This window comes from Palaemon carinicauda, chromosome 1 (genome assembly GCF_036898095.1).
Source record: "Palaemon carinicauda isolate YSFRI2023 chromosome 1, ASM3689809v2, whole genome shotgun sequence".
NCBI classification, from domain to species: domain Eukaryota; kingdom Metazoa; phylum Arthropoda; class Malacostraca; order Decapoda; family Palaemonidae; genus Palaemon; species Palaemon carinicauda.
In genome coordinates, this window is record NC_090725.1 from 16,910,182 (window position 1) to 16,924,306 (window position 14,125).

Sequence of the window (14,125 nt, forward strand, 5' to 3'; positions counted from 1 at the left end):
GCACTGCCCGGTTTGCTACTGCAATTTCTGGGTGGTATTTTTCAGCAAAAGCCTGCACATCTGCCCACTTGGAACAAATTTCATTGATGAGAGAACTTGGAACATCCTCCCTTACCTCATCCTCTTCTGAAGATTCCTGCTCCACAATCAGATCCTGCTGCTGTTGTTGTTGCAGGTGCAACAATTCCTCCACAGTCAACTCGGTAGAATGGCTTTCTACAAGCTCATCAATATCATCCTTGTCGACCTCAAGCCCCAAACTCCTGCCCATGACAACAATTTCCTCAACGACATCAGTGTCATCAGAAATTACAGGGGTAGCAGTGCTTGGACCCGCCTCTGGTTGGAAACCTTCAAACTCCCTCTCTGTGACACATGATGGCCACAGCTTACGCCAGGCAGAGTTCAATGTCCTATAGGTCACACCTCGCCAAGCTTGGTCAATCATGTTAACAGAGTTGAGGATGCTGAAGTGTTCCTTCCAGAATTCCTTTAGGGTCAACTTCGTGTCACTGGTCACTTCAAAACACTTTCTGAAAAGGGCCTTGGTATAGAGTTTTTTGAAGTTTGAAATGACCTGTTGGTCCATGGGCTGGAGTATGGGAGTAGTATTGGGGGGCAAGAATTTGATTTTGATAAAGCTGTATTCTTCTTTCAAGTCATCCTCGAGACCTGGAGGATGTGCAGGAGCATTGTCCATAACCAGAAGACATTTCATTGGCAAGCTCTTTTCAATGAGGTAAGCCTTAACCTGGGGGGCAAACACTTCGTTTATCCACTCAGTAAAGAATTGTCTTGTGACCCAAGATTTAGTGTTCGAGCGCCACATAACTGGTAGTGCACTTTTACAAATATTATTTCGTTTGAACACCCGGGGGTTGTCCGAGTGGTACACTAACAAGGGTTTGATCTTGCAATCGCCACTTGCATTTGCACACAGCAACAATGTTAGCCTATCTTTCATTGGCTTGTGACCTGGCATCTTCGTCTCGTCCTTGGTAATGTACGTATTGGCTGGCATTTTCTTCCAAAATAACCCAGTCTCATCACAATTAAAGACTTGTTGTGCGATCAAATTTTGTTCATTTATGTACCGATCGAATTCCCCCACGTATTTATCGGCTGCAATTTGATCCGAACTAGCTGCCTCCCCATGCCTAGTAACACGATGAATACCTGTTCTATTACGAAACTTTTCAAACCAACCCCTGCTCGCTTTAAATGTAAATGAATCACTTTCACTGGTACTCGGACTTTTCTTCACTAATTCTTCATAGATATGCAACGCTTTTTCACAAATGAACGCTTCACTAACACTTTCCCCGGCCAACTGTTTTTCTTTAATAAATATTAAAAGCAACTTTTCCATCTCCTCAATCACTTGTGGCCTTTGCTTAGTTACCGCCGTAACTTCCGTTGCAACATTCGCCTTCTTAATCATTTCTTTATGCTTTAAAAACGTAGAAATGGTCGACTTCGCCATTCCGTATTCTACCGCTAAATCGGACACTCGTACACCATTCTCATATTTCGCTATAATTTCCTTCTTCAACTCGATCGTTGTTCGCACTGTTTTCCTCTTCTCCTTCCCCTTAACACTCATTACTTTCTTGGGACTCATTATGAAAGCTAAAAAAGCAATTAAAAGCACTGAAAATCACTAAATCACAACGAATGCTGATCGCGCGTTGTCTGAGTGACGCTCTCGAGAGAACTGATGCTTCCCGAACAAGCGAGAGTGGCCGAGATGGCGCGATCATCACAAAGCCCATGCGGTCGTCACGTGTTCGGCTGGTCGAGTACCGAATTTTTGGTCGAGCACCGCAGCAAAAATTTCTCGAAAATTTTGGTCGAACTCCGAATTGTTCGAGTATAGAGTCGTTCGACTACCGAGGTATCACTGTACTTCATGTCAACACAGAACCAATTTTCTCCTCGGTCCACTGGGTCTCTATTGGGGAGGAAGGGTGGGTCCTTTAATTTATGATCACCGGGTAAGTATATTCAAAAATTTATTTTACTAATGAAAATAACATTTTTCAATATTAAACTTACCCGGTGATCATGTAGCTGATTCACACCCAGGGGGGTGGGTAGAGACCAGCATACATGTTAACATTAAAAGCTAAGTATTTCGTATTTCATTTTAGCAGTTATTCAAAATAACAAACATAAAATTAATAAGTACCTGGTAAGGAAGTCGACTTGAACAATTACTCTGCCTTTTTAAGTACGTCTTCCTTACTGAGCCTCGCGATCCTCATAGGATGCTGAGCGACTCCTAGGAGCTGAAGTATGAAGGGTTGCAACCCATACTAAAGGACCTCATCAAAACCTCTAATCTAGGCGCTTCTCAAGAAAAGAATTTGACCACCCGCCAAATCAACCAGGATGCGAAAGGCTTCTTAGCCTTCCGTACAACCCAAAAAAACAACAATAAAAACATTTCAAGAGAAAGATTAAAAAGGTTATGGGATTAGGGGAATGTAGTGGTTGAGCCCTCACCTACTACTGCACTCGCTGCTACGAATGGTCCCAGGGTGTAGCAGTTCTCGTAAAGAGACTGGACATCTTTAAGGTAAAATGATGCGAACACTGACTTGCTTCTCCAATAGGTTGCATCCATTACACTCTGCAGAGATCTGTTTTGTTTGAAGGCTACTGAAGTTGCGACAGCTCTAACTTCATGTGTCCTTACCTTCAGCAAAGCATGGTCTTCCTCATTCAGATGAGAATGAGCTTCTCGAATCAAAAGTCTGATATAATAAGAAACTGCGTTCTTCGACATCGGTAAAGAAGGTTTCTTAATAGCGCACCATAAAGCTTCTGATTGTCCTCGTAATGGTTTAGTACATCTAAATAGTACTTAAGAGCTCTTACTGGGCATAGGACTCTTTCTTGTTCATTTCCAACCAAATTAGACAGGCTTGGAGTCTCGAACGATTTGGGCCAAGGACGAGAAGGGAGTTCGTTTTTGGCTAAAAAACCAAGCTGTAAGGAACATGTAGCCGTTTCAGATGTAAATCCAATGTTCCTGCTGAAGGCGTGTAACTCACTGACTCTTTTAGCTGTTGCTAAGCAGACGAGGAAAAGGGTCTTCAAAGTGAGATCTTTAAAAGAGGCTGATTGAAGCGGTTCGAACCTTGCTGACATAACGAACCTTAAAACCACGTCTAAGTTCCAACCTGGTGTGGCCAACCGACGCTCCTTCGAGGTCTCAAAAGACTTAAGGAGGTCCTGTAGATCTTTGTTGTTGGAAAGATCTAAGCCTCTGTGACGGAAGACTGCTGCCAACATGCTTCTGTAACCTTTGATCGTGGGAGCTGAAAGGGATCTTTCCTTCCTTAGGTATAAAAGGAAGTCAGCTATCTGAGTTACAGAGGTACTGGTTGAGGATACTGATTTCGACTTGCACCAGCTTCGGAAGACTTCCCACTTTGACTGGTAGACTTTGAGAGTGGATGTCCTCCTTGCTCTAGCAATCGCTCTGGCTGCCTCCTTCGAAAAGCCTCTAGCTCTTGAGAGTCTTTCGATAGTCTGAAGGCAGTCAGACGAAGAGCGTGGAGGCTTGGGTGTACCTTCTTTACATGCGGCTGACGCAGAAGGTCCACTCTTAGAGGAAGTGTTCTGGGAACGTCTACTAGCCATTGCAGTACCTCGGTGAACCATTCTCTCGCGGGCCAGAGGGGAGCAACCAACGTCAACCTTGTCCCTTCGTGAGAGGCGAACTTCTGCAGTACTCTGTTGACAATCTTGAACGGGGGGAACGCATAAAGGTCTAGATGGGACCAATCCAGAAGAAAGGCATCTATATGAACTGCTGCTGGGTCCGATCCAGAGTCCACTTTAGATTCTCCAGACAGCGACGACTTGACGCAGCTCTTAAAAGCCAGTCGTCCAAATAGAGGGAGGCTCTGATGTCTGCTAAATGCAGGAATTTGGCAATATTCCTCATCAGTTTGGTAAAAACTAGAGGTGCCGTGCTTAGGCCAAAGCACAGGGCTTGGAACTGGTATACAACCTTCCCGAAAACAAACCTTAGAAAAGGTTGGGAATCTGGGTGGATGGGGACGTGAAAGTAAGCGTCCTTTAGGTCTAACGAGACCATCCAGTCTTCCTTCCTGACCGATGCTAGAACCGACTTTGTCGTCTCCATGGTGAACGTCTGCTTTGTGACAAAGACATTCAGAGCACTGACGTCTAGCACCGGTCTCCACCCTCCTGTCTTCTTCGCCACTAAGAAGAGACGGTTGTAGAAGCCCGGGGATTGATGGTCCCGGACTATGACTACCGCTCCCTTTTGTAGTAAGAGAGACACCTCTTGCTGTAAAGCTAGCCTCTTGTCCTCCTCTCTGTACCTGGGAGAGAGGTCGATGGGAGTTGTTGCTAGAGGGGGCTTGCGCAAGAATGGAATCCTGTACCCCTCTCTGAGTAACTTCACAGACTGTGCGTCTGCGCCCCTGTTCTCCCAGGCCTGCCAGTAGTTCTTGAGCCTGGCTCCCACTGCTGTCTGAAGAAGGTGGCAGTCAGACTCTGCCTCTAGAGGACTTGGAACCCTTCTTCTTGCTCCCACGTTGACTTTCGGCACGAGCACCTCCTCTGCTGGAGGCTCTGCCACGAAAAGGCGGAATGAACCTTGACGCTGGAGTGTCCATCCTGGGTCTAGGCACGGAGGGCAAAGAGGTGGCTTTGCGTGCGGATGACGCCACCAGGTCATGAGTGTCTTTCTGGATCAAGGAGGCGGCAATCTCCTTGATCAACTCTTCAGGGAAGAGACACTTCGAGAGCGGAGCAAACATAAGTTCCGACTTCTGACATGGGGTGACTCCAGCTGACAAGAAGGAGCAAAGGTGATCCCGCTTCTTGAGGACCCCGGACACGAAAGAAGCCGCAAGCTCACTAGAAGCATCCCGTATGGCTTTGTCCATGCAGGACATAATGAGCATGGAAGTTTCCTTATCAGAAGGGGAGGTCTTCCTGCTCAACGCTCCCAAACACCAGTCCAGGAAGTTAAAGACTTTGAATGCACGGAAAACTCCCTTCATAAGATGGTCCATATCCGAAGGAGTCCAGCAAATCTTGGAGCGTCTCATAGCCAGCCTGCGGGGAGAGTCTACCAGACTTGAGAAGTCGCCCTGGGCAGAGGCAGGAACTCCCAAGCCGAGAACCTCTCCCGTGGCATACCAGACGCTAGATCTGGAAGCAAGCTTGGCCGGGGGAAACATGAAGGTGGTCTTCCCAAGTTGCTTTTTGGACTGCAACCACTCTCCCAGTACCCTTAAAGCTCTCTTGGACGAGCGAGCGAGTACGAGCTTCGTAAAGGCAGGAGCTGCTGACTGCATGCCTAAAGCGAACTCAGAGGGAGGCGAGCGTGGAGCTGCAGACACAAACTGATCCGGATATAAATCCTTGAACAGCGCAAGCACTTTCCTAAAGTCTAAGGAGGGAGGCGTGGTCTTGGGTTCGTCGATGTCCGAGTGTTGGTCGTCAAGATGAGCAGCTTCGTCATCATCAGAGAGTCCATCGTCTGAATGCTGAGGAGGAAGCGGCAAAGGAGTAGATAAAAGCTGGACGGCTGAGTCCGGCAGCACGGGTGCATGCGTGGCTGCACTGGATCCAACGTCATGCCACTGTTGGTCAGTCTGAGAACTGGCAACAACCATAGCTGAGCGGGAGCGGAAAGCGTCTACTCCTGACTGTGGTCGGATAGTGGAGACCACCGTGGGTTGCGGAGGCTGACGCACCGCGTCAAAACACGGCAGCTTAACTCCACCATCCTGTTGTTGTGGTAGCTCACGCACGTCAACGGAGGGTTCCGTGCGTCGGCGAACGTCAACATGCGTCTGGCAGGGTCGACTGCGCATAGGTGGAGGAGCTCTCACAGCCGGAGTGTGGGAGCAGGCAGCCTCAGCGTCAGCTGGGCGCACAACCGTGGTTGGTTGTAGGCTAACGGGTGCAGCGTCAACCTTCTCCGCACGATACTCCTGCATAAAGGAAGCTAGCTGAGTCTGCATAGACTGCAGTAAAGACCACTTAGGGTCTACAGCAGCTGGTGCGGCAACAGACGGAGTTATTGCCTGCTGCGGTACCACTTTGCCTCTCTTAGGAGGTGTGCAGTCGTCGGAGGACTGCAGCGAGCCCGAACTGACCCAGTGGCTACACCTGGGCCGTTGGACTTGCTCGGAAGGGACCTTGCGTTTAAGAGGCCGTGAGACCTTGGTCCCACGTTTCTGGCGAGAAACCTCTTACGCAGACGAGGAATGAACGGGCTCACTCGTCTTCTTGTGGGTGGGACGATCCAGGCAAGATACGTCCGAAACCACGGAGGGAACGTATGTCCGCTGATTAAAGCCTGTCGAACCCTTTGGTCGTACGACATTGCTTCTCCCCTGGGCTTGGGAGCTTGCAAGAGGTCCCGGACTGGGAGGACGACAGGCACGAACAGTCGCACCCTCATGCGTAACACTGACACTTTTCACTGCACTGACACTCACTTCACTTCCCACTGCACTTTTACCTTTCAACTCCCTGACGTCAGCCATGAGTTGATTGCGGTCATTCGCCAATGACTCGACTCTCTCACCTAGAGTCTGGATGGCACGCATCATATCTGCCATCGAAGGTTGATGAGAGCTAGCAGGGGGGTCGGGTGCAACCACTACAGGGGAAGGAATAGGTTGTGGGGCATGGGGAGAGGAAAAATCAATTGAGCGAGACGAACTCCTCCTGATCCTATCCTTCTCTAGCCTACGTGCATATTTCAGGAATTCTTGAAAATCGAATTCCGAAAGCCCAACGCATTCCTCACATCGATCTTCCAATTGACAGGCTTTACCCCTACAATCGGAACAAACGGTGTGCGGATCGATAGAGGCCTTCGGAAGACGCCTTGAACAGTCCCTAGCACTACACTTCCTGTACTTGGGGACTTGAGAAGGGTCAGACATCTTGAATTAGTCAAAGGGGGGAATTCAAAATCTATCCAAGTCGTCAACAAATAATCCAAAATCCAATAAAAGAATGCAAGGAAGTATTGAAGATAACTTCTGCACAGCGATAGCTAATAACCAGAAATGAATACTTCACCAAATAACGTGAAAATCAATCCAGAAAACAACAGCGTATTTAGTAGGTCTTGCCGGTGGCACGACAGAGAGAAAATTGGTTCTGTGTTGACATGAAGTACTTGAGTACCTGCTCGACAGATGGCGCTGTTGATGTACACCCCTACCTGTATAGCGATCGCTGGCGTATTTCGTCCTTAGGTTTTTCTGTCGGGCAGCAGAGCTGACAGCTACATGATCACCGGGTAAGTTTAATATTGAAAAAAAAATATTATGGCTACACTTTTCCATAAGCAACTACACCTTAGCTTTTTGATACTTTTCCTTTGGGTTGCATCGAGATTATGTCTGAGGTCAGTTGGAGAATAGTTTATCTTCCTATATCTCCAAGTATAAAGTCAGATAAAAAAGAAATATACTTTAATTACTGTGGTTCTAACTAGAAAATAATATACATTTTTTTACTTTTGTAACAGGGAATCTAACATACCGCAGTTTACCAAAGATACATAGTCTTCCCAGTCCTTGGGCCAGTTTATCAGTGTGCATGCACAGACTGAATGGGTGTTGTATAAGGGATTCCCAAGGGTTCAGGCTATCAAGAAACCCCTTACAGTACCTTGAATGCTAAATTCATCAGGCGTTGTAAAGTTTTACTACTCACTGTGAAGGCAATAATGCCATCTTGGCGATTGTTTACCACCGGACACTTTGACATGAAATTAATTTTCCGTGTTTAAACAAATTGTGATATTGCAATGATTACTGGATACTTTTGAAAATTTCACTACAGTATATAAGTTCTTTCTACATATCTCTGGTCTTTAAAAAGCCACTACGATTATTTCAATAACTTATAACATTCATTGTGCTATACACTTTGGAGTGCAGGTTACTTGACAATCTCAAAATTATAGGACTTGTAGTGGGTTTGTATGACTAGCTCTCTTATCTTATATCTCGAGAAATCCTCCAACACTAAATGGCCACCACAAATTGCCAACCAGAAACCGTTATTCTTATTTTTGCTTTCTCTATTCAACTGTTCTATATTTTTTTGCAATTCTAGCCATGATTTACTAAACTCAACTATGTCATCTGCAAATCTTTAGATATGTAATAAAATTTATATTTTTGTAAGCCATCCATATACTGTAATTTAATCTTTTGAGTTTTTATATAACTCTGTTACCACCTTGAGTCTGGCCATTATTACCCTTAAAACTATTTAAGTCATAAACCTAAAGAACTATACGTTAGAGCATTTCAAAAGATTGACTACTCTGATTTTCTGAATTTTAAGACAACAAAATTTAAAAGGGAGAAGTGTGTACACTCTGGCCTTCACAAAAGGAACACAACAAATAAAAAAATAACCCATTACTGCCTACCTTAACTTTCTGCATGATTCTGCAGTCGTAAGAAAAAGCACTCAAAAAAATAATGTAAATAACAAGATCTAGCATTAAAAGAGTGCAGTAACAGTATGTCCATACCGTTTCTGGCTGCGGACAAGAGGCTGTGATAGGTGGGTTAGCAGGACTTTCCCTTATACCACCTGTCATTAACCAACCACTTTGTTAACGATTCAACAGCCGTTCCAACTTGCTGAAGTTATCTCCTATTCTAAAGGATAAAGGTTTGTATATGCACAGGAACAAATGTTTCATATTTAACGCATTTCACGACAATAATAATGGCTACATCTCTTCATCCTGAAATTAGAACAGTATATGGAAATTTATCAATGCTTGTTGTTGCAAATAAAAGTTTGAAAGCTGGAGCTGCAGACCTTACCCGCACTACTTTGACTCCAAAACTGTGAAGATGCTTTGACAAGAAATAGGAGTTTGTATCTTGTGTCTGTCCTTTCAGGATTTCATCCCCTATGACTGAAATTAAAATTATACAAATGTAGTAAATATTACATTAAACATCAAAACCAAAATTTCCCAAAGAAATTGTACATGATTCTTTCATAATAAAAAACTACTACAGTATAATACCTGTATACCAATTATTAATTCTATGAAATATGGAATGGTAATAAACTCTTGGATTTACTAGTGCAATATTCTTTTGTTATGTCCAAGTTATTGGTTCAATTTCTATGCTGTATTGTATATGAAGGTACACATTCTAGTTCTACTAACAATTATACTGATAATTTTGGTTAGATGCATAATACTTCATTTGTAATTTTCACTGAAGTATCAAATCAGCAACAGCACCAGAGAACCAACATCATTTTACATTCCTAACATATAAAAGGTAATAGTGTTCAGTAGCTCTTCCCTATATTAACTTAGAAATAATCAACATCTGACAACATGTGCTTGTGCAAAAGTAATACTGTGCTGTGTATAAAAGATTAAGACATAAAAATCTAAATTAGAATTTAATTTGCAATTGTGCAGCAAAGCGGTAGTTCGCTACAATAGAACTGGGTGTCATGCTGAACGTAATCAGAGGATAATGTTGTAGTTTTATTAAAATCCTCGATAAAAACAGATCACAAGAAAGAGATAGAGAGAGGGGGGAAAAGCAGAAGAAATAAACTGAAATCTTTTTAGTTCATAAAAAATCATAAAATATTTCAAAATGACAATTAATGCAAAAATATGAAAAAAATTTTATACATACACAAATACAACCCCTTGTTCTTTAATAGGAGTATGAATTCAGCAAAGCCGGGAACTTCACTATAAAAATTCATAACAAGGTGTTGATAGTTACTGGCGAGTACCAAAGGAAACCCGGCCCGTTTGCCAGCTGACTGTGTAGCCACTTTGACTTCAGCTGCCGAGTATAACAGACTTTGATTTTATTACCTTTTCTTTTGCAGATTGTAATGTGCTTGGCAAATGGAGAAAGTGTGGAACCTTCAAAAGAAGAACAAAGATTACAAGGGAGTAGTCTTCATGAGATCGATCTCCACACACAAGATCACCGGATAAGGAGCCCAGCCTTAAGTTCCTCCAGATCCCATTCTCTCAGAAATGCCTCAAGCAATAGATCACAGCTAGATCATCTTGGAATTTCCCATATCAACCAAAGCCTGCAAAACTCGCAATACAGATCTGGCTTCTTCTAACTCCTGGCGCGTACTCCTCGGGTACCAAACTAGGGGTGTATGCACAGATGCCTCAGCAACAGGTGAACTCACTAAGGAGGAAAATGGGTTATAAAGCTTAAGCTTCATTAAAGTGTGGCGATATCAATGGCGCATGGCACTTCTCAGTCAGCATAAGGTGATCGTCAGTCGGAGCACACTCAACGACTGGAGACAAAGAAGTAGCAAGAGAATAAGCCTCCAAAGTAGCATCTTCTACCTCCCAATAGAGGAAAGAAGAATCCACGTCTCGAGAATAAACCTGGAGAATCACATGATTACCAACCTTCGTTGGAAAGTCTGGTGGAAAACCTGACGACAAAGGCTCAGACAGGGGAATTTAAGGAGTTAAAAGAGGTGATCTAGATTTCTTACTCTCCTTCGACCCCGAAACAGACAAAGGAGAACAATCCCGTTTAAATTTCTTCATTTTACAACCATGAAATTTCTCCCATTGGTTGGACGACAAAAACCGTATGTGGGGATTCTGAGGAGCATTGATGTCCCCTGCATGATGAACACAAAGAATGAGGATCCACTTCCATACAACTCATTCAAGTCCCATACGGACATCTTTCCACACCAGGACAAGTCCTCATAAAACACACTTCCTTTGCACTCATTCTGAAAGATGAGAAAAACAATTAACACACAGGAAATAAACGGACGTCTAAATGCTAGCACGGCCTGAGTTGGAATGGTGCCTAGGGTAAAGCCACAGCCTGTCAACCCTATCACACGGGCGAGTAGGGCATGCCATATTGGTTGCCACATCCTTAATGATTCTTCATCAGATGTACCAGCTTGCGCACTAGAGAGTTTGTATTCATGTAGGAACAAAAAGTAATTAAAAGCCAAGAACTCCCGCTAGTGGCATACCATCTGTTCTCCCTCACAGCTGAAATTAGAATGGCATGTTCAGTGAGTAGGCAGGTTAAGTAAAGCTCCATTGCAGTTATTAGCCATCCGTTTACACCTCGTTAAAAAGTTTAGTGGCCATATACTCCATCTTCGCTGATAATCTATTCTATGTAGAGGATAAAGGTTTGAATTTGTGCTTGAACAACTAGTGTTTTACTAAGGTTATATTTAATCATGCTGGTAAAAATCAGTTTACAAATGTTGTGCTACAGTAAATTGAAACTAATATAAGGGGGTTGTAAGGGAGTAATCAAATATTTATGGTAAATATATATAAACTACTGTAACCTCTACAGAAAGGGAGGTATCAGTATTCAATAGCAAGTAATGCAACATAACCTAACTTAGTTAACACATCCTTACTTATTCAAATATCCAGCCAGAGCTCCAATTACCTGCAAGTTTCAAGAAACCTGATAGTCCCCAATCTCCAAACAGCCATCATATTTGCAAAATATTCACTAAAATTTATAGGCGAATATATTTTTTCCTATAAACCACCTGGAGATATATAATTTACTGAGTGAGAAAAAACACAGCACCCTAGACCCATTTAGTTACAGTAACATGGGGTACAGCCTGAAAGTGTTGGGACATGTAACCCCTTACATCTTAGGCCTATACACAAATGAATACGAAGTCCTATAAATTTACTAGTCCTGTTGCATGGGTAAATATTTAGGAGCCTTTGTAGGGTGACGGCCAGATCCCGTAGAAAACGGGAATATTCTGAACTGTGGCCGTCGTTCTAAAAACGATTTTGGCGGGAGAAGCTAACTTAAAAAACCCACCTAACCTATGCTAAAAGCCGTATCCTTACTCAGGGGGGCTTCGGCCCCCCCTCCCCCCTTTACACAACAGTTTCCTTACCTACGAGTACGACGGGAGAAGCTAACTTAAAAAACCCACCTAACCTATGCTAAAAGCCGTGTCCTTACCCAGGGGGACTATGCCCCCTCCCCCCTTATACAACATATTTGAGATCCGTGGACCATTTCCAAACGTTTTTATTCTATACAAGATAACAGTCGGAGCGATAATATGCAAATTAGTACGCTTGCCCGTAGCGCTACAAACTACCCAATATTTACCTTAGAAACTATATTTCAACATAGCCTATATCAAGTAAGAGGTTAATAACAGTATGCTTAAATAGAAGTAGTGGGCGAGTAAAAAGAAAGATTGCTAATAGCTGGGTCTTACAATTGACATAAGCAGGTTAGGTTACAATAAACTAGTGATCTATCATAGACAATTAAACAGCCTATTATGGTTTTGGTCCCGAGTTACGGAACACACCAGAAAATATGCATGAGGTCTAAGCAACTAATACCCTATGGCTCGCATAGAATGGCATAAAAAAGTATTGGGTTCTATAAATAAATCAGATCATTCTTACCAATGATACCAGCTGTTGGCACTTGGCCCTGTAAAGGCTGGGAAATCTGTGGAGGTTTCTCAGAGGCCATTTTTGACAGCGTGAAAAATCCTTCGCAGGGAATGACGTGCCGTTTTAGAACTTGCAACCTAAGATCTTGTGATCCAGCGTTTCGTAGGTGATTAATTGGCAAGGGACACTTGCTTCCTCCACGTATCAAATGACATAATATCCCCATTAGTTTTGGACCTTCCCACCACAATAAGTGCCCGAATGGCTTCAATTTACATTCAAGCCTAAAAGTATTATTGGCCCCTCTTATGTAAACATAACAACTTTTTATTTCTAGTATTTTCATCTATCATAAGTACAATACGAAAATCACGATTGATGTGTTGCTTTTATGAGTGAATTAGTTGAGAAGAAAGTTTGCAGTTGCATTAGATGAATATGACAGTCGTTATTTAGTAAGGCCGTTCAAATTATCCAAACAATACCGTCGTTGCATCATCATAATCATTTACGTAACGCTCAAAGGGTTTTATCATATGTTGTTTACAACGTAACCTAATTTACTCTTTATTATTATTATTATTATTATTATTATTATTATTATTATTATTATTATTATTATTATTATTGAATGCTAAGCTACAACCCTAATTGGAAGAGCAGGATGCTATAAGCCCAGGGGCCCCAACAGGGAAATTAGCCCAGTGAGGAAAGGAAATGAAGAAAAATAAAATATTTTAAGTATAGTAACATCAAAATAAATATTTCCTATAAAAACTATAAAAAGTTTAACAAAACAAGAGGAAGAGAAACTAGGTAGAAGTGTGCCCGAGTGTACCCTCAAGCAAGAGAACTCTAACCCAAGACAGTGGAAGACCATGGTACAGAGGTTATGGCACTACCCAAGACTAGAGAACAATGGTTTGATTTTGGAGTGTCCTCCTAGAAGAGCTGCTGACCATAGCTGAAGAGTCTCTTCTACCCTTAACAAGAGGAGAGAGGCCACTGAACAATTACAGTGCAGTAACCCCCTCGGGTGAAGAAGAATTGTTAAAAAAAATAAAGTTTGTTAGAAAATATTACTAACCCCCTTTGTAAACATATAAAAAAAAAAAATTATTTCAAGTACTTTCCTCTGTCGTAAGTGCAGTGCAAAATATCATGATTTGAGTGTTTGTATGTGTTGAAGTTAGTAACATGACACTATAAATAAGGCCGTTCAAACAGTTGCATCATGCTCAAAGGGTTATATGTATTGTTAAACTCGGTTTAATTTACTTACGTGCTGCTTTTCTGGTCATGTAATGCAGGGGAACCCTACTCTCTACAGGAACTTGGCAGTTATTTGATCATGTCCATTCTAAAGCATTTAGTATTTCGCACCGCGTATTGCTTGTTTATTGTCAAATCCAAACTTATCGAAATACTTAGAAAACAAGAAAGTCTTCAGTTTCCTCTAGAAAGCCTTAACATCTTCAATCTTTCGTATTTTTAGTGGGAGTTTATTGTATATTCTCGGAGCCACACATTTAAAAGCTCTAGAGAGACTACTGTGGAGTGTGGACATAATGTAGCCTATATCTATGTACTAGTAATATGAAACCATCCGTAACTATTCTCGTGTCAATTGCACAATTT

At 42.7% G+C, this 14,125-nt stretch overlaps 1 protein-coding gene across 2 annotated transcripts in view; it reads right to left on the bottom strand.

Annotated features, from left to right (window-relative positions):
• LOC137647114 (FAD synthase-like) overlaps positions 1–13,910 on the bottom strand; it is a 108,939-nt gene extending 95,029 nt beyond the window's left edge. The window contains exons 1-2 of one of the 2 annotated variants that reach the window (XM_068380364.1): positions 13,770–13,910; positions 8,862–8,956 (exon numbers count right to left, since the gene is read on the bottom strand). In XM_068380364.1, coding sequence (XP_068236465.1) covers positions 8,862–8,956; positions 13,770–13,788 — 114 coding nt within the window. In that variant the 5' untranslated portion in view covers positions 13,789–13,910. Of the gene's footprint in view, positions 1–8,861; positions 8,957–12,496; positions 12,906–13,769 lie in introns of those variants that run through there. The other variant, XM_068380355.1, reaches the window with a different exon arrangement.
• Between the last annotated feature and the right edge of the window lie 215 nt (positions 13,911–14,125).